Source organism: Pseudophryne corroboree, chromosome 4 (assembly GCF_028390025.1).
Source record: "Pseudophryne corroboree isolate aPseCor3 chromosome 4, aPseCor3.hap2, whole genome shotgun sequence".
Taxonomy (NCBI): domain Eukaryota; kingdom Metazoa; phylum Chordata; class Amphibia; order Anura; family Myobatrachidae; genus Pseudophryne; species Pseudophryne corroboree.
The window spans coordinates 782,099,688-782,120,812 of NC_086447.1; the positions used below are offsets into that span (position 1 = coordinate 782,099,688).

A 21,125-nucleotide genomic window follows, 5' to 3' on the forward strand; every position below is an offset into this window, starting at 1 on the left:
TCGACAGTGTCTAGGTCGACCACTATTGGTCGACAGTAACTAAGTTGACACCCAAAACAGGTCGACACAATAGGTCAACATGAGCAAGGTCGACATGACAAATGGTCGACATGAGTTTTTTTTTTTTTAATTGTGTCGTTTTCTTCGTAGAGCGACCGGGAACCCCAATTAGTGCACCATATCCCCTCGCATGACTTGTGTTCAGGCAAGGTGCCTCGGTCCACTACCGCTGCGCTCGGCACAGGTTATTGTTCCCAATTGTAGTCCTCATGGATCGTAAAGTATGAAAAAGTTAAAAAAATAAAAAAAATCATGAAAAAATCATGCTGTCCATTTGTCATGTCGACCTAGAAACCCTGTCAACCTAATCCATGTCAACCAATAGTGGTTGACCTAGTGACTGTCGACCTAAGTGTGGTCGACCTAGAGACCGGATACCGTGGAGGTATGGAGTACTGTATTACTGTGTTTATGTGTGTGTGTGTGTGTGTGTGTGTGTGTGTGTAGGGGTTAATAGAAGGATATTATAAAATGAGAGGATTGGATGGGATATGATCAGTAGCAGATTTTACCTATGGGATGCAGGACTGCAGCCCCCCCCCCCCCCCCCCCTCCCCTCCAGTAAAATCTGCCTGTTCAGTGAGCTCAGCTGAGCCAGTTGCAGTCTGTGTGACTGCACTGGCTCGGCTTCATCGTGACTGGTAGTAAGTTCCTATTGGAAGTCCTATCTGCAAGCCACTCACTGGACAGGCAACAGATTGTGCAGTTCCAAGAATAGCCACGTGACATATAAAGTAGGACACATCTAATGTTGGACGCTGGCTTCCTGTTGGAAGCCACTCTCTGCTGATCGTCAGTTCTACCCGGCTTCTGTTGGCTGCTGCAATATGCACTGAAGCCATTGCTTGTGTGCATGCGCAGGTCCCATCGCCTGCTACATCCATTGCACAGGCACCGGGACTCGGCCTATCTCTGTATTATCATAAAAGTGCTCTTTGTGAATCATAATAAAATACTTGGTTATATAAAGTGATATTGACACTCTTTGGGGTCTATTTACTAAGCCTTGGACAGAGATAAAGTACCAGCGAATCAGTTCCCAACTGCTATGTCACAGGCAGTGTTTGAAAAATGACAGTTAGGAGACGGTTGGTTGGGACTTTGGGGTCTATTCATGAAGCAGTGAAAAGTGTGAAGAAGTGAGCCAGTGGAGAAGTTGCCCAGGGCAACCAATCAGCATTGAAGTAACAGCTATAATTTGCATACTAAACAATTGTACGGAGCAGCTAATTGGTTGCCATGGGCAACTTCTCCGTAGGATCACTTTTCCATTCTTTTCACTGCTTCATGAATAGACCCCTTTATCTCCGTCCACTTTATCTCCACCCTAGGCTTAAGGCCCATACACACTAGAAGATATTGTGAAATATATAGCTCATTTTGGGCTTTATGAGCGATATCGTTCACAATATAGTCCAGGGTGTATGCAACGAATGATGAACAATGCTCGCCCCCGCTCATTGTCAGCTAGGGTTTTTATTTTCTGAACATGCAGCTTAATTTTGCCTATATCTTTCATGTAAATGTGTTTATCATTCAGTGTGTACACAGTGAACGATGAACAACGGATGATATTATTATTATTTATTACCAGTTATTTATATAGCGCACACATATTCCGCAGCGCTTTACAGAGAATATTTGATCATTCACATCGGTCCCTGCCCCAGTGGAGCTTACAATCTATATTCCCTACCACATGTACATGCACTCACATTCATACTGGGGTTAATTTTTGTTAGGATCCAATTGACCTACCAGTATATTTTTGGATTGTGGGAGGAAACCGGAGTACCCGGAGGAAACCCACGCAAGTACGGGGAGAATATACAAACTCTGCACAATCGAATCGAACCCATGACCTCAGTGCTGTGAGGCAGTAATGCTAACCATTACACCATCCGTACTGCCCATATGAACGATATTCATCATAATAGCCACTCTGTAATGCCAGACCATTATTTAAATTAGCCACCATTAGTGTCCCAGACGATGCTAGCAATATCGTTCATTGTTCATATTGTTTGAAAAATCGTTCAGTGTGTATGCACAATGGCCCTCATTCCGAGTTGTTCGCTCGACAGCTGCTTTTAGCAGCATTGCACACGCTAAGCCGCCGCCTACTGGCAGTGAATCTTAGCTTATCAAAATTGCGAACGAAAGATTAGCAATATTACGAAAAGACTTCTCTGTGCAGTTTCTGAGTAGCTCGAGAATTACTCTTCCAGTGCGATCAGTTCAGTGCTTGTCGTTCCTGGTTTGACGTCACAAACACACCCAGCGTTCGCCCAGACACTCCTCCGTTTCTCCGGCCACTCCCGCGTTTTTCCCAGAAACGGTAGCGTTTTTTCACACACTCCCATAAAACGGCCAGTTTCCGCCCAGAAACACCCACTTCCTGTCAATCACATTACGATCACCAGAATGAAGAAAAAACCTCGTAATGCCGTGAGTAAAATACCTAACTGCATAGCAAATTTACTTGGCGCAGTCGCACTGCGGACATTGCGCATGCGCATTAGCGACTAATCGCTCCGTTTCGAGAAAAAAATAACGAGCGAACAACTCGGAATGACCACCCATATCTTTCATCAAGTATGCCTGGAAGCTCAAGGGAAATCGTTCACTAATATCTTTCATCATTCATATTGTTTAGTGTGTATGGGCCTTAGTGAATAGACCCCTAAATCACATTATTTCAGGTACCAAAAACTAGACTGTAAACTCAGTTGGACACAAACAATTATATAAGAACTGACTTTGGGGCAGATGTATTAACCTGGAGAAGGCATAATGAAGTGATAAACCAGTGATGTGTGCAAGGTGATAAAGGCACCAGCCAATCAGCTCCAATATGTAAATTAACAGTTAGGATCTGATTGGCTGGTGCCTTTATCACCTTGCACATATCACTGGTTTACCACTTCCTTATACCTTCTCCAGGTTAATACATCTGCCCCTTTATTTGTAAATTATGCCAGATTATCACGCCAACATAAATCCCAAGAAAGTCACTACTGGGAAGTCTTTGCTATGCAGATTACATATGAAAAGTTAAAATATATTAATATTTGGCAATGAGGTAGGACCAGGGGGTAAATGTAATATGGTGCGAGAAGCTGGAGGTGCGGGAGTTTATGCGAGAATGCCCGTAATTTTAAAGCAGCAATCATTTACAAGGCAAAAGATGATTGCCGCTTTAAAAATATGGACATTCTCACACAAACTCCCACACATTTGGCTTTTCGCACTATGGGGGTCATTCTGAGTTGATCACTCGCTAGCAGTTTTTAGCAGCCGTGCAAACGCATTGTCGCCGCCCACCGGGGAGTGTATTTTCGTTTTGCAGAAGTGCGAACGCCTGTGCAGCAGAGCGCCTGCAAAAACATTTTGTGCAAAACAAGACCAGCCTTGGACTTACTCTTCGTGTGCATTGATTCTAACGTTGGTGGGTTGGCTTTTGATGTCACACACCCGCCCAGCGTTTGCCCAGCCACGCCTGCGTTTTCCCCGACACGCCTGCGTTTTTCTTAGCACTCCCTGAAAACGGTTAGTTGACACCCAGAAACTTCCTGTCAATCTTCTTGCGGCCGCCAGTGCGAAAGAAAACGTAGCTAGAACCTGTGCAAAACCACGAAGGCCTTTGTACCCGTACGTCGCGCATGCGCACTGCGGTCCATACACATGCGCAGAAATGCTGATTTTTAGCCTGATCACTGCGCTGCGAATGGCAGCTAGCGATCAACTCGGAATGACCCCCTATATTATGTTCACCCTCATGTTGGAGACAGATCTCAGAAAGCTTTCTGGTTTTCTTTCTGTTTAACCACTACACAGTGATTATTGTTCCATCTCAAAATAAATGTAAAGCAATTATTCTGCCCGTGTTAGCCAAAGAAAAGTGTGAACTGGCCACGCATCTGTTTTAGTAACACTTTCCAGCACTCAAAACAGATGTAGAAAAAAACAAAATAATAGTGGTTACTAGAAACTCGCCAAAGCTTAGAAATGAACTTGTGTAATCTATTTCTAATTATGTACAAAATAAGTGTTTTCACCAAACATAGGGATCCTCCCCATAAATCAAGGGTTAGCACCTGCTGGAATAGCTCAGCACTGGCCGGGACAGAAGGTAGCACTGCAGTTAATTGCATGTGTCTCTGTGTAGGATCCTCTGCTTGCGGGTTTAACTACTCACGAAATCACAGGATTGGTGCCTCTAATCCCAAATTTAAAAGCCTGGCATAGTGCCCCTCTCATGTCGCGCACACCGCCGCTGTTTTACATGGAGGACAAACGCTATCAGTACACATAATGTGCGCTGGTACCACTTCTTCCCCCTATCGACACTTCTTACATCTGCCCCTATATGTACTAAGCCTTGGAGAGAGATAAAGTGGACAGAGATAAAGTACTGGCCAATCAGCTGCTAACTGCCATGTTACGGGCTGTGTTTGAGAAATGACAGTTAGGAGCTGGTTGGTTGGTACTTTATCTCTGTCCACTTTATCTCTTACCAAGGTTTAGTACATAAGAGTAGATGTAACATTAGTCGTTATTGGGTCAGAAGTTGTATCAGTGCGTGTTATGTGCACTGATAATGCTTCTCCCCATGTACGAAGGAGATGTGTGCTCAGTGACAGGGGCACATCTATATCAGCGCTGCTACCTACAGGATAGCGCGCTAATATGCAGGGCAATGCATGAACGGTCAGTGGCACTGACCATTCCGACACCTGCAGGTATCAGTTTCAACAGCTGTAGGTGTCGTTGCCAGGGGTTAAAGTGAGCCGGAACGGGGCGGAACTGCGTTCAGTCAGTTCCACTTGGAGACAGAACGCAGTTCCATCTCCTCCGGCTCATATAACCCTATGTCCCGGCGCTGCAGGGAGATGCTGGGCACCCACTGAGATTGCGTTACCAGCAGGCGCCCGGCTCTCTCTCTACAGCGGAAGCCGGAGGCAGGAGCTCAGTAATGAGCTCCAGCTTCCGGCTCTGTCAGTGCGCGCTATGGGAGAGATGTCATGACATCTCTCCCATAGTGCCAAGGAGCAGAATCCGAGAAGACTGCGGCGGGATCGGGGCTTGGTGATTATGGTGTCCCCCCCCCCCCCCCTTCCCATATGTGTACTAGCAGCACTTCTACTGGGGGCAACCTACTGTGGGCAAACTACAAAGGGGCAAACTACTGGGGCATTACTACTGGGGGGCTTTACTACTGGGGGTAAACTACAAGGGGGCAAGCTACAAAGGGGCAAACTACTGGGGGCATTACTATTGGGGCCGGGGGCTTTTTCTACTGGGGGCATAACTACAGGGGCATTACTACAAGGGGAAAAACTACAGGGGGGCTAAACTACTGGCGGCATTACTACTTGGGGGCATTACTACCAGGGGCTAAACTACTGGGGGCATAACTACAGGGGAGCATTACTACAAGGGGGCAAACTACTGGGGGCATTACCACTAGGAGGCAGAACTAAAGGGGGGAGAGTAAACTACTGGGGTCATAACTGCAGGAGCATTACCATTGGGGCATAACTACTGGGGCTAAACTACAGGGGGCATTACTACAGGCAACATTACTACTGGGGGCAATACTACACAGGGGCATTACCATTAAGGGCATTACTGATGGGGTGCACTACTAATGAGGGCATTGTAAAGGGGGCACTTCATAAGGGGCATCACTCCTGGGGACATAAGGGCCACTACTATTGCGGGCATTGCATAAGGGGCACTACTACTGTGGGCATTGTATAAGGGGTGCTACTGCTGTGGGCATTACTGTATGTGTATTACGACGTGCTACCAGTGCTCGAAGTGGGCCGGTATACAACAGTATGGTATACCGGCACATATTCAAGCACTGCAGGGCCGACAAAGAAGCTGAGCTCCTGGCCCGCCCTCCGCCCCTACCATCGCCGCCGCACTGGAATCCTGGTTCCAGACTCCCAGCTGCAGCAGATCTGGGACCAGGCCGGCTTTTTATCCCTGCCGCCGCATCGAGCTCCTGTGACCGCGGCACTACTAGTTCAAATCTGTCGCTGATTGGCTGCCGGTCCGCGGCAGTTTTGAAATACTAGCGCCGTGTTCACAGGAGCTCGATGCGGCGGCAGGGATAATAAAGCCAGCCTGGTTCCAGATCTGCTGCAGCTGCCCTCAGCCTCCTCTGCCACCCCACCCTCGGACCTCTGCACGCCCACAGCCTCCTCCTCAGCACTATGGGGGTGATTCCGAGTTGTTCGCTCGCTAGCTGCTTATAGCAGCATTGCACACGCTAAGCTGCCGCCCTCTGGGAGTGTATCTTAGCTTAGCAGATTTGCGAACGAAAGATTAGCAGAATTGCGAAAATAAATTTCTTAGCAGTTTTTGAGTAGCTCGAGACTTACTCATAAATAGCGATCAGTTCAGTCAATTTCGTTCCTGGTTTGACGTCACACACACGCCCAGCGTTCGGCCAGCCACTCCCCCGTTTCCCCAGACACTCCCGCGTTTTTCCCTGACATGCCTGCGTTTTTCCGCACACTCCCAGAAAACGGCCAGTTTCCGCCCAGAAACACCCACTTCCTGTCAATCACACTCCGATCACTTCAACGATGAAAAATCTTCGTTCTGACGTGAGTAAATCTACTAAGTTTTGTGTTAAAATACTAACCGCATGCGCACTGCGAACCATGCGCATGCACATTTTTGCCTTAATCGCTCCGTTGCGAAAATCGGCAACGAGCAAACAACTCGGAATGACCCCCTATCTCTGAGGCCCACAGCCTCCTCCACCCCACGCCTACCACAGCCTACTCATCCACCGCACCGCAGACCACCACCGCTGCTAAACAGGTAATCTTACTCTACTGACTTTCTCTCTCTCTAGTCCCTACTGTATGCCCTTGCTGTCCCTCTCTCTGTCACTCTCCCTGTCCCTGCTGTCACTCCCCCTGTCCCTGCTGTCACTTCCCCTGTCACTGCTGTCACTCTCCCTGTCCCTGCTGTCACTCTCCCTGTCCCTCTGTCACTCTATAATGTAAATTTCGGCTCATACCGTGTGCTATAATGTGAATTTCGGCTCATTCTGTGTGCTGTAATGTGAATTTCGGCTCATACCATGTGCTATAATGTGAATTTCGGGTCATACTGTTTGCTATAATGTGAATTTTGGCTCATACCTTGTGCTATAATGTGAATTTAGGCACATACCATGTGCTATAATGTGAATTTCGGGTCAAACTGTTTGCTATAATGTGAATTTCGGCTCATACCATGTGCTATAATGTGAATTTAGGCTCATACCATGTGCTATAATTTGAATTTCAGCTCATTCTGTGTGCTATGATGTGAATTTCAGCTCATACCGTGTGCTATAATGTGAATTTCGGCTCATACCGTGTGCTATAATGTGAATTTCGGCTCATACTGTTGGGTATAATGTGAATTTCGGCTCATACTGTGTGGTATAATGTGAAAGGGGCACCAGTAAGGGGTCCTACTATTGTGGTGCATAAGGTGTATAAGGGGTATATGGTGTGGTAAACTACACTAAAGGACATGCCCCCTTTTGAGTGGCCACACCCCCTTTTCAGGAGCACGTGCGCCTTTGGCTCGCACATAATTACAACCTTCACTTTTCCATACCCCCACTTCAAAATTTTCACTTGGGCATTATTACTATTGTGTGACCACGCCCCTTTCTTTTTGAGGCCACACCCCATTTTTGCTGCACACGCCTACCTTTATTACATGGGCGCTGTGGGGAGGGGGGTGAGTTCCACCACCTCTCTAGGACCACTTTAAGCACTGGTCGTTGCCCACACCACAACCAGGGACAGCTCTGTCTCTGGCTGCAGTGGCTGCACAGGAGATCTTGCGATAGTAGCGAGATCCCGGGCATGTCCTGAGTAGTCGGCCAGGGGTGAGACACACTGCATCGGCACTAGTCTGATGCGTTGTGTGCTCAGGCGGGGATCGCCCAAGGGGGTCATTTTCACTCACACACTTCGGCAGACAAGATGTTACATCCCTAGAATGTAAGCTCTCACGAGTAGGGCCCTCTTCCCTCATGTGCTCACCCTTTTCTTCTTTAATAATTCTCAACTGCCCAAATCACAGTTTTTGGGCCACCTGGAACTTATCTCTGTCATTTACTGGTGTAGTTATGCTTAGTTACCCTGTACTTGTCCAAAATTGATTTCAACTGTAAGTCACTGTTTTGATTATATGCATATGTACTCTGTAATTGGGCGCTGCGGAACCCTTGTGGCGCCATATAAATAAATGATAATAATAATAATAATCTTATTGGTGTAGCTTCCTGCTTCGCCTCGGTAATGAGGTGAAGCAGGAAGTGCTATAGTGCACAATCCATGCTGCTGCCGCTATAGTACGTCTCCCCCATAGATCCGTAAATCTCAGAATTGACTTTCCTAGCCGTCATTTATGATTGTAATAAAACCATTATTTGAAGTTTCATAGGGGTATTTTCTGAAAAGGAATTAATTTGCATAACTTGTAAGTCATTATCAATATATATTGATTATAAGTGTCAGTCGGTGTTATTCACAGATCACCTCAATTACTGTATGTACAGTATGTTTGTCAATGTTTTTCTCAATGTTTACATGTCAACTACTGTATGCACAATGGAAAATACCATTTTTTGAGTTGCACCAGTGTAGCCGGACAGGTGACATTGCTGAGGTACGAGGCGCAAAGTGTTATGCTGAATATTGATTTTGATTGGAACATTTCTGCTGATGCTGTGTGCTACTGTTTTTAATGTTGTAGCAATGGGTTTAAATGTCCTATCGATTGATCTCACCTGTCTGTATCCTCTCATTTCAGCTGCATGGCTACTGTTACCAAGACAGTAATGATATATCTGACACGCTGACAACTATCACTGAACTGGGATCCCCACTAGAGATGATTCAGCTCTTACAGTCTTCTTGGGAGGACAGATTTCGAGTAAGCAATTATTTAACATTTATTTGGTTTTCTCAGTATCACAAAATTATTGACTTTTTTTTAAAAAGCCATTGCCCTTTAAATTCAAAACGATACAAAATGAAAAGACATATTGTACCATTTACAAATACATACATGTAAAGTTTCCCACAGCAGGAACAAAATGAAGGTGTTATCAGCGGTGCAAGTATGCGGGTACGCTCGGGTACGGAGTACCCTTAAGAATTTGGCAGCGGGTACACAGTACCACCTGCCACACACTTTGCCATTACCACAATTATAATGTGCCACAAAGCAACAAGACCATGGTGCTTGGCAGCATGACGGCTCCTCCCACTTTGTCAGGGTTACTGGGAGTGCGACAGTGGCTGTATTTTCCTGTTATAATGGAGGCATTACTATATATTGTTATTAAATTGGAGGCATTACTATATATTTCTATTATACTGGAGGTATCACTATATATTTCTATTATACTGGAGGCATTACTATATATTTCTATTATACTGGAGGCATTATTATATATTTTTAGCCTTGCCTCCAGATAAAAAAAAAAGGGGGCTGTCATGTAGCCACTCCCACTAGCAGCATGTGGTCATGCCCCCTCATAACATATGGCCACGCCCATTTTTCGTCACTCAGTACCACTGGGTGTTATATGCATATATACAGTAGGTGCATAGAAACTACAGTCAAAACCTTATTGCATTTATCTAAGTATAATATGTTTGCAAGTATTGAGTGAATGTTACTAGCAAGTTATATTATAGAAATGTGCATTTTTTAGTTGATTGGACCTTTAAATATGAGCCTTCTGTACAATGCGAAAATAGCTATTTGCTGAGCTAAACCAATGCCTCTCAATTCAGGCATGAGGTCAGGTGAGGAATAGTGCATCACCGGAACTCACAGTGAAATTGGAGTAGGGGCCGTTGGTCCAATTCATACTCAGAAGAGACCTCTACTCTGCTCTATTGAGAACTAAATGGAGCCCTCAGATGGGCCCAGTGTAGCTGCAGCACCTGCCCCCTACACACACACTATGGGAGTCATCCAGATCTGATCGCTGCTGTGCATTTTTGCACAGCGGGCAATCGGGTCATAACTGAACATGCGTATGCAGTACAATGCACACGTGCGTCGAACAACAACAAAGGGCATCGCCGGTCAGCGACGGGATGCAAAGTGATTGACAGGAGGAGGCCGTTTGTGGCTGGTAACTGACCGTTTACTAGGAGTGTCTGAAAAACACAGGCGTTCCCAAGCGTTTTCAGGGAGGGTGTCTGATGTCAGCTTCAGCCCCGTTCAGCCTGTTCTCATCGCACTGTAGGAGTAAGTCCTGGGCTGCGCAGAGACTGCACAAAGTGGATTTTAGCAGCTCATCGTACACATAAAATCGCACACTTGCACGGCGAATATACACTCCCCCTGGAGGCGGAGACTATCTGAACGCAGGACAGCAAAATTAGCAGCCCAGCGATCAGATCTGTATGACCCCCAATATTTACACCCGGCCACGAGATAAATACTGAGCCTTAAGTAAGGAAGCAGCTTAAACTGGAGATCGATAATACATACCAGTAATTACAGAGATTAACTGAAATTATTGCTAAACTAATATTGTTTTACAACAAGTTGCAGATATTGAATAAACAAATATCTATTTTATTAATTGTTTCTATGTTTTATGTTTTTTTTTTCATGCTGTCTGAAATTATCTGTTTTAAAAATAAACGTGTCTTTTATGAAGTAGAAGTGTCCCAGTATCTAATCGTTAAGTACGCAGCCACTTTTTGTATAAATTATATCTTAAAGTACATTTACCATGAGCGCAGTGCTTTAATGTAATTGATAAAATTAGAGTTGGTCATATAATCTTTAATTCTTTTAAATTTTATGAGCAATTGGATGGGAATAAGAAAACAAAACAGCAAATTATATTTCAGTTTTGTACTTTGCAGATCTGCCTCAGCTTAGTACGACTGCTGGATTACTTAGCCCATTCTCCCCTCGGCTCCATAACTCTCCTGGATTTTCGTCCACGGCAGTTTGTCATCGTTGATGGTGAACTGAAAGTAACTGATTTAGATGATGCAAGCATGGAGGAGACACCTTGTACTACCAATGATAATTGCTTTATGGAATTCCCAGCTAGAAACTTTACACTGCCATGCTCTGTAGAAGGCAGATGTCAAAACATGAATGAGAAGAGGAACCTCTACAATGCATACAGGTACAGTATACCTGGCTTCCTAGGGGCCCGGCAGAAAGACTGGTTATTTCAAAGAGTGATAACAATTTTTAAAAATCTTATTTAGAAAAGTTTATTCTATACATAACAGGGATCAATTAGGAGCTGATATCAGAAAACAGTAGTTTCCAATTATTTGGATAATGGGAGATTGATAAAACCTTGCCAATAGAGAAAGGAAGAGAGATACAGTACTCACCAATCAGCTTCTAACTGCTATTATACAGGCTATAGGGGAAATCCAATTACCCGCAATGTATTTGTGTGGCTGTATGCTGCACTTACGGTACTGTCGACTCACAGATTTTTGTTTGCAGCCCTATGCGAGCAAAAGAATGCAAGTCGGGCACTAGAAGGAGCCGCAGTGGTGCGAGTTTGGGTGCCGCTGCCAGCGCTTACACACTGCGGCAACAGCAACTTGCACTCTTTCCAGGGAATAGGATTTCTCCCTATGGGGTATATTCAATTGAAGTTGAAAGCTGCCGTCTGTCGAAAAGACGTCATTTTTCGACTTTTTTAGGTCGGAAGAGGTTACGACCTATTCAATCTTACCCCAAATTATTCGACAAGTCGAGGAATTCGACTTGTCAAAAAGTAAGTGGGTCGGCAGAATAGCTGCCGATCCGCGTGCTTGAGTTGAAAAAGGTTTTGGCCCCCTTTTCGACCATCTCAATCCGACTTTAAAAAAAGTTGACGTGAGATGTGGGAGCAGAGACGGGGAGAGCTGCGGGCAGACGGGGAGAGCAGCGCTGGAGGATGTGTCACAACCGCCGCTCACAGCAGCGTCCACTATGCTCCAGCAAGCAAGACCTCGATTGCTGGAGCCGGGAGGATGCTGCCGTGAGCGGCGGCTGTGATGCGGGGATGGGGAGAGGCAGAGACGGGGGGGGGGGACAGCTGCGGGCAGACGGGGCATACGGGGCAGAGCAGCGCTGCTCTCCCCCGTCTCAGCTCCCGCATCTCAATTTGACTTTTTTTAAAGTCGAATTGAGAATGCATTGAATAGCCCAGGTCGGATCCATTCCGACAAATGAATGTTGGATTGGATCCGACTTCGATGAATATACCGCTATATTTGAAAAATTACAATTAGAAGCTGATTCGTTGGTACTTTATATCTCCTCATTTTCTTCTCTCCAAGCTTTGATAAATATCCCCCCTGGTTACAATATAGCTGTAGTGTTAGAGTCCATAGAATTTCACAGCCACCATCATGTTTGAGAACATTTTACACATATACGTATTTGTCACTTATACAAGACTCTCTCTTTTTATTTATTTGAGTTTGAATCAGCTTTTATTTTAGATTTTGTGTCCCCTTAGAAATCCGTTGATGACCTTGTGTATTTTTTTTGCCTCATGATTTACACACGACCTGATGAACTTTTCTTGTCCCCTTAATCTGCTTTAGTTTTGTAATCCCCTTTGAACTAACAGAAGCTTTCCTTGTTGCCTTAAATCTGTGTTTCACAAAGGCACACCAGCAGAGTGTTGTGGGGAAGAATACGGTCTCTTCCTTTCAGCAGACAGTGAGCGTGTGCTGATTTATGACACTTCGCATTAAGCCAAAGGTTGATGATTTCAACAAACTAAAAGGCCCTGATGAAAATGAACTGCAGCAAATGGACTTCTTGTGGAAACTCTATTCATCTCAACCCAACCACTAGTAAATAGATTATAGAGGTACTTGGCAAGTCATGGCATATCAAAACGTCTGGCCGACCGATAAAGCTGTTTGAAAAAAAAAGTACTTCAGGGAACAGTATTCTAGAGCAAAGTTTCCCAAACTCTACCATTGCAGTCCAGGTTTTAAGGATATCCATGCTTGAGCACAGGAGACTTAGGTGGTCATTCCGAGTTGATCGCTAGCTGCATTTGTTCGCAGCGCAGCGATCAGGCTAAATAACGGCAGTTCTGCGTATGTGGCGCAATGCGCACGCGCAACGTACGGGCACAACGAACGATGCAGTTTTGCACAGGGTCTAGCGATCATTTCAGTCACACTGGTTGCCGCAGAGTGATTGACATGAAGTGGGCGTTTCTGGGTGGCAACTGACCGTTTTCAGGGAGTGTTTGGAAAAACGCAGGTGTGCCAGGGAAAATGCAGGCGTGGCTGGGCGAACGCTGGGCGGGTGTGTGACATCAAATCCGGAACTGAATAGTCTGAAGTGATCGCAAGCGCTGAGTAACTTTTGAGCTACTCTGAAACTACCCAAAATTTTTTTGCAGGCCCTCTGCGATAAAAATGTTTGCACTTCTGCTAAGCTAAAATACTCTCTCAGTGGGCGGCGGCATAGCGTTTGCACAGCTGCTAAAAACTGCTAGCGAGCGATCAACTCAGAATGACCCCCTTAATTAGTACCTCGGTCAATTTGAGTTAACCATGTGGACTTAAGTATGGATATCCTTAAAACTTGGACTGTAATGGCGGAATTTGGGAAACTGTTCTAGTGAATTAGTAATTCCTAAAGTAACATATTTTTGTGTCGAAAACAATGCAAAATGGTTTCCTAACCAATAACAACCAATCCGATATTTGCAATCATTTTCTAAACTCGACGAGAAAATAACAGACAATTGTATATTTTATCCCTGTAAAGTGTACCTAATAGTATTATGTGAATAAGTTTTATGGAACATGTATAGAAATATAAAGTACAAATAAACCCTCTGTAAATATATGGTATGCTTTCACTTAAAACCTACATCTTAAACATAATTACAGTGGACTCTTAAATAAGGTGAGGCAGCCATTGTATGGGCTGAACCAATAACCATGGAATTACAACCACTAGTGAATTTACTGTCATGACACAACTGTGTGGATAGTAAATGTATGCTTATGGATTTCCTCAGGTAACGCCATACCCTCCGCTTTGCCGAAAATCGGTACGAATTATAAAAAAAGGGGGCATGGCCACAGGCAAAGGGGGCATGGCCCGATGGTGCTCCCAAAGAAATCAATAGGTTTGTTAGATGCTGAAACCCGGTACAAAGCCTTTTATGGCCGGTACAGACCATAAAAAATGGTACTTTACTGGCCAAAAAGGTACAGTTGGAGGGTCCTGATGTAAGTGACTGAAATATTCTCTCTAAAGTGCTGCAAAATATCTGTGCTCCCAGGGCAGGATTAACATCCACAGGGTCCTGAGGCTGAAAATACTGAGAAGGAGAAGAGCTGTGACCAGTACTGTGTGGGTAGGGCCAGAGCTATGTGGGTGTGGACACACCCGACACTATAAGCCCCACTATCTCCTTAGTTGCAAAAAAAAAGAAAGAAAAATGTAATAATTTTTTGAGAAAATAAGGAATACAATTTTAATACTTAGGATTTCTGGCCAACTGTGTGGCCAGATATTCTGCTGGTCATCATCATGCTGCCATGATGATTGGCCGATTTTAATGTGGAGGCCTTGAGCTCTAGATCCATCTACCCCATTGTTACTTTGGCCTTTCGTGCACCACATAATAATAATAATAATAATAATAATAATAATAAAGATCCAATATCTAGTGGCACCAATTTGCCCATAAAGTATGTAAACTTCACCAACTCCAACCATTATGTAAGTGAAAAGTTATGTAGCGCCATGTACAAAAATAAACAAACATCGTATTTAGAGAAAAAAACTAAAAATAAACATATCTGATTTAAATATTCAAGCACAATTTTATTTTTTCATTAAACATAATAATAATAATAATAATAATAATAATAATAATATAATAACAACAATAATAATAATAATAATAATAATAATTGATGGCTATATATTTAAGTAATATTTACATAATGGAGAAGTACAAGTCTATGCTGTGTATTTTCCTTAAATAACAGCAAATATTTGCTTTAACCTTAGCAACCAGTTAGGGATCAGTACGAAATCCCGCTGGATGGGATCCCGGCGGTCAGAATACTGACACCGGAATCCCAACCGACACAATACCGACAGGGGGGCGAGCGCAACGCAGTCCCTTGCGGGCTCGCTTCACTCGCCACGCTGCGGGCACGGTGCCTCGCTACGCTCGGCACACTAATTTATTCTCCCTTTATGGGTGTCGTGGACACTCAAAGAGGGAGAATATGTCGGGGATTGTGCCGGTCGGGATTCCGGTGTCAGTATTCCGACTGCCGGGATTCCGTCTGGCGGGATCTTGACGGGATCCCACCAGTCAGATATTTAAATTAATTGTTTGGTTGCTGTGGGTAACAGCAATTAGCAACTTTTGATTTTTAATGAAAACTACTGTAACTTGCAAAAAAAGAAGCCAAAGTTCTATAAAATGTATAAAAAAAAGGCTTAGAATTTCATCGCACTTAGTTTCCTTGCTCTTGCTTTTACAGTTTCCCTTTTTTTCTAATAATTTTTAATCCATGTACCTTTGCCAGCTCTTTGGTGCTATCAGCCTAAATTACTGATGGAACACACCCAAAATTCTAAAGTTCTTCCATTGGTTATAGCACAGTTTACCCAAGTACCAGACATCCGCACAAATAGCCACAACCCGCTAAGCTCCAGAGCAAGCTGCTGTGTTAATGGAGCATTTACAGGTGATTACAAGGCAGCCTTGTGTCTAACAAGCCTTGTTTTTGGTATACCAGACAGTTGGGTTGGGGTCATTTATGACATTTTTTATCATGATATATGGCTGTATTTCCTGAGTGGTGAAGTAATTATATTGCTCATTCGAATATTATTTTATGTAGCCTAGTGTTACCCACAAATGCACTTTAAAATATATATTTTCTATTTTGTTAAAAATGGATTCTATTTTTCTGCAGGTTCTTTTTTACGTATCTCCTTCCTCACAGTGCACCACAGTCCCTAAGACCACTGCTGGATGCTATAGTGAATGCCACAGGTATGTACAAAAAAAAACACTAACAATAATAATGTTAAAAAAAAAACACTTTACTATAAACAACTATGGGCCTGATTATTAAAAAGTAATTATCGCAAATGTTTTACTAGTAAAATGCCACTGGTGCAACTGAGTGAATACTCCCTGAGATTTACAGTCCAGTATCCAGGGATGTGCACATTTGTGACCTGGTGTCCTAGAAGAAACAGGAGATGAGGAATTGATGTTTGTTGATACTCCAGAGCTTTCTTGTGTCAGAAGAGTTGATTGGGTAATGTGACAGCCATCCAATCAGTGCGGTCTTCAAGACACCTAAGTGGGCATCACACATCTCTTACCGACTCGAGAAGGAGAATAAACAGTGATCAGGTGCTGAGGAAAAGAGTGGACTGAAGTTACTCTCAAATAGCAAGGCTCTCAGACATCATGGCACTGTAATTAAACATGCTTGGTTTGTTAAAATGTTACAGTTTTATTTCTAGGTTCAGCTCTTCTTTAAGAAAAATATTGAACTTTGCATGGCATGGCAATTATAGTAACTCCTTCTGACGTTTCTGTTGATGTGGCTTACCCCATGGCTCATGAAACTGTTGGGCTCAGTTTGTAAGGCTCAGTCTGTCCATAGTGCTACAATAGATCTCTATTGAAGATCTATGGATGTATTGTAGTATTTACATTCTCAATGAACTGGCACTAGGAAGACTTTTGCTACAATTCCCACCTGGATTCGGGTAGCAATGGTATTCAGTGGCGTGGTCAGAGAATGCAATGTAGAGGAGGGTTTGTCCAAAACTGGGCAACCTCTTTAAAGAGAAGCATTACCCTATTTAAACAAAGGGGTCTATTTACTAAGTCTTGGATGGAGATAAAGTGGCCGGAGATAAAGTACCAGCCAATCAACTGCTAACTGTAATTTTTTCAAACACAGCTTGTGACATGGCAGTTAGGAGCTGATTGGCTGGTACTTTATCTCCGTTCACTTTATCTCGATCTAGGGCTTAGTAAATAGACCCCTTAATCTGCAAAATACTGTCTATAGTGCAACCTTTTATCACAGCTCCCAAAAAAAGTTTGCAGATCTTTTATTAGCATTTTGCTAAAAATGACTATTTTATATTGTTTAAACAAAAAAATAAATAAAATATATATATATATATATATATATATATATATTTTTACACTGTATAAACATATTTTATTATTCAGGTGAACTGCGATGGAGTATTGAGGAAACAGCCGCACAATTTGAGAAGGTCCTTTACTTATACAAGAGTGGCTTGTACCTGTCAAATGTTACACATGTACCTAAAGCTGGTAAGCATTCACTTTAACTGATACTCATTTCATTGTCTGTTGAGTGATAAATGTCATCACAGAGTAATTAGGTCTTAGATTGCAATAAATAATACAAACATTCCATTGTTGAGAGTGAAGATAGTATTGGCCAGAAGCACAAACCAACTCTATTACAGGCTTTTTCATTAGAACTTTCAATAAAGGAATGTTAAATAGTAAAACTAACAACATAGATTCTAAAACTGGAATCCATTCATCAGAACTCTGGTCTTGTCATAGTAAAACCACTTTCAGATAATAGAAATGACATGTAAGCAGTTTGTTTTATTGTAAAAAAAAGTTTGAAAAACTGTCACTCATCATTTTGTAATTTGTAAATATATTAGTCATCAATATATTAGTATTAATATTTCAGTGATTTATTATAAGTCTGTCAATGGGAACAACACTTGTTGCATGCATACAGTAAAATAAGCTATTTTGTTGACCAAGATGATAAAATGAGAAGATAACTTATCAGTTCATTATGACACAGAGTCAACATAATATGTTTTAGGGGCATACACTATGTATCACATTCCACTGATGTTTTGTGAAAATATGGACCCATAATCGCAATGCGGAAATTTAAATTACTACTTGCAATTATCATCTTTTGTGTACAGGGATGAGAAAGATCCTGAGAAAGATCCTGTTCCGTAGAGGGGTTATAAGTAAAGTGATAACAGCTGTTACTTTACTTCCTTGCTTGGACACTGCAAGCTCACTGCACATGTGATGCCGTTGGGCTGCCGTTGGGCTGCACATGCACCAGTAAGGGCTGACGAAGAGGGATCTGGAGGATCCTTCTTCAAAAGAAGTGCATTAGAGTAGTCCACACTATCTGAAGCTATAGGGACCAACCTCTGGAATGCTTACCATTCCAGAACTTGACAAAGTTGAATTTTAGAAGCTCCGTTACAAACTAATGCCCAAGTACAGAAGGCTGCAATGCTAACCACTCTGCTGTCCAATTATATGAAATGCCCCACCCCCTATCATAACTTATTGAACACTACTCAAAACTACATTTTTACGTTTTGTGTGAAGCTCTTCTTTCCCTTTACACTGGGTGGTGAAAAACATATATATATTTTTTCAAATTATACACTTTATTTCTATTACAAATTATAAACTTAACCTTCAGTATTTATGAATGTAATGTATTTTCCACTGCTGTCAGTTAATGTACATTTCTTTCCAGTCCATACTAGCACTTTTCATGCCAAAAATATGTTTTGGTTACAACAGGAAGAGGAAATCATTTACTGTAAATAACTGTATATAAATCAAAATGTATCAATGTTATGCAATAATTGCAAAAGTAGGAAATGAAAGTGTTTGCAGTGGAGCATAGCACATGCCTTTAATTTGCTGATTTATCCTCTCTCCAGTGTTTCAAATCCTTAATAAAATGCTTGTTATACCAAGAGGAAAAATGAGCGAGCGAGGCAATGTAACATATGGAGCAGTTGCCCTTTCACACGTCACCCCACTGTTTTTGATAGAGAAAAAAAACATTCCTTTGAACAGCATCAAGTGTGAAAAGTGATATTAACAATTACTCTGAAAATCCAGTGAAACAGCATGTGAAGCCCAACGTTCCCATAAAACAAGGTTTAACAAGGTGAACCCTGATCAGGTTACAAAAAAATGTAGGTCTTAAGCTTTAAAAATGTTAGAGCTGTAAAACATTTATAGTGCTTTAAATTATAATGTACTCCTAGCGTTGTTTCTGCAACCCGGGCGCACTGTAAGCTGTTCCCGTGTGGAAACGAGATAGGAACTACCAGGGCAGGATTTGGACGTCTATTGTTATGAGTGATTTGACATTTCCCTTTGTAATTTAGACATTTTAATGGCAAGTACAGCTAATGTCGCTCTGTTTGATTCAGAGAATCTGTGTTTGTTTTCTTGGGTGATGTCAAATTGCACAATCATTGGATTCATGGGTTAAACAAATAGCATTTTGCTAGTATGTGAAATAGCCATTAAGGAAAATAAGACATTTGTATGTACAGTATATATTTCAATTAAATGACTTGGACAGAAGGATGGTTGTGCAAAAGCCCATAAACCAAGCTGTTTAAATGTAGGGAAGGTGAACTTCTGTACTAGGAGGGCTTACTGTATATATGCACCCATAACCCTGGATGCTATTTACTAGATCACCATTTATTGAGCTTGGGTTATCTTAAAGATACATTGTACAAATTGACTAGTGAATTGGGGGGAATGGGTGGTTTTGTGGACCAAGGACATGAGGCTAACTTGAACATACAGTATGACCGCAATCATCTATTGGGTGGGGTGTTCAATTTATAACCATGTCTGCTCTCATCCTTCATAATGCTGCAATTATATCCAGCCTTGCATATGTTAACAACAAGGCACCCCCACCCTTTGTCAGTACCCAGACCTGTCTTAAGTTTATGCAGCCCTGTGCGTAACGTAAATTGCTCAAATTCGCACTTTGCATGCCAACACAGTAAATGCACATATTCCACAGTGCAAACTTGCACGTATCTGGCACTTGCACCTTCATAAGACTGGAGAGAGGGAAGGGGGAGGGAAAGCAAAGCAAATGTGGCTCTGTAATTTAGAGCTCATTATTTACTGATACAGATCACTTTGTATTTCTTTTCATTGTTGGATCAAAATGAATATAATATCAGCAAAACATCTAAGTTACATTTTTTTTAGTGATTCACTCATCCACTATATCTCATCCATTAAATGCTATTTTTAATGTGATCAACTTTACCAATAATTATATTGTATACAACAGAGTTAAAGTTCTAATATCTAAACAGATGTATATTTTAGAACAATACTGGCTTTTTTATTATCTTATATAGATGAATGGTTTAGTAAAGGAAAGCAGTGTGACTTTGGGGGCACAGACCCAGAATGCACTGGGCATGTTTTCGTTTGGAAACTAAAGTTGGTAGTAGTCAGGTTTGCCGAGGCGAAATAACTGGTCATTAAGAGTGATTAAAATCAGATTGAAGGCAATTCCAGCTATTTAAAACAATGAAAATCTGGTCACAAGGTTTTTGGTAGAGAGACAAATCCTTATTAGTGAAAACACTGTATTCAATCAAGAAAAAGAGAAATAAAGAACGTGCAGACCAGTTGAAGTAGTTTTGATAAAACATTGTTTATGTGTCAGAAGAACAATGGTTTAGATGTTAGATGTAATAGGTTAGTACACAAAGGAAGTGTAAACAGCTTTGTACATACAATAGAGAAACACCCAGTAGACATGTAGTACTTGACTGATATTTGGAAACAAGGAAAGTTGTGTGTTACATAAAATTTGTCATACAAAATCCAGGAACACTGAGTACATAGAACCTTTAAAACCTGTATTTTGTAGGTATATTTTTACCATTTACACAAAGTAGCTGTAAGTTGTGCACTTTACATGCAAGTTTTAACTTGCATGTCTGTTATGTTTGCATTTAGAGAGAAATGTGCCTAAATAGTCGTATTTAACTTACATCTGTGCATATTTGTATGGGTGCAAGTTTGCAAGCAATTCTAAAACACCCCCTACTTTTCTAGCTCTAAATTAGTTAGTTACTAGAACACACTTGTCTACTCTTGCGGAATAATCTTGACATTGGGGGAATTTTTCTGGATCCCAAGAGAG

At 42.3% G+C, this 21,125-nt stretch overlaps 1 protein-coding gene across 1 annotated transcript in view; it reads left to right on the plus strand.

Annotated features, from left to right (window-relative positions):
- Positions 1-21,125, plus strand: part of PKDCC (protein kinase domain containing, cytoplasmic) — a 72,366-nt gene that overhangs the window by 34,544 nt on the left and 16,697 nt on the right. The window contains exons 2-5 of the mRNA XM_063918315.1: positions 8,899-9,021; positions 10,983-11,254; positions 16,056-16,135; positions 17,342-17,449. Of these exons, the coding sequence (XP_063774385.1) occupies positions 8,899-9,021; positions 10,983-11,254; positions 16,056-16,135; positions 17,342-17,449 (583 nt within the window). The remainder of the gene's footprint in view (positions 1-8,898; positions 9,022-10,982; positions 11,255-16,055; positions 16,136-17,341; positions 17,450-21,125) is intronic.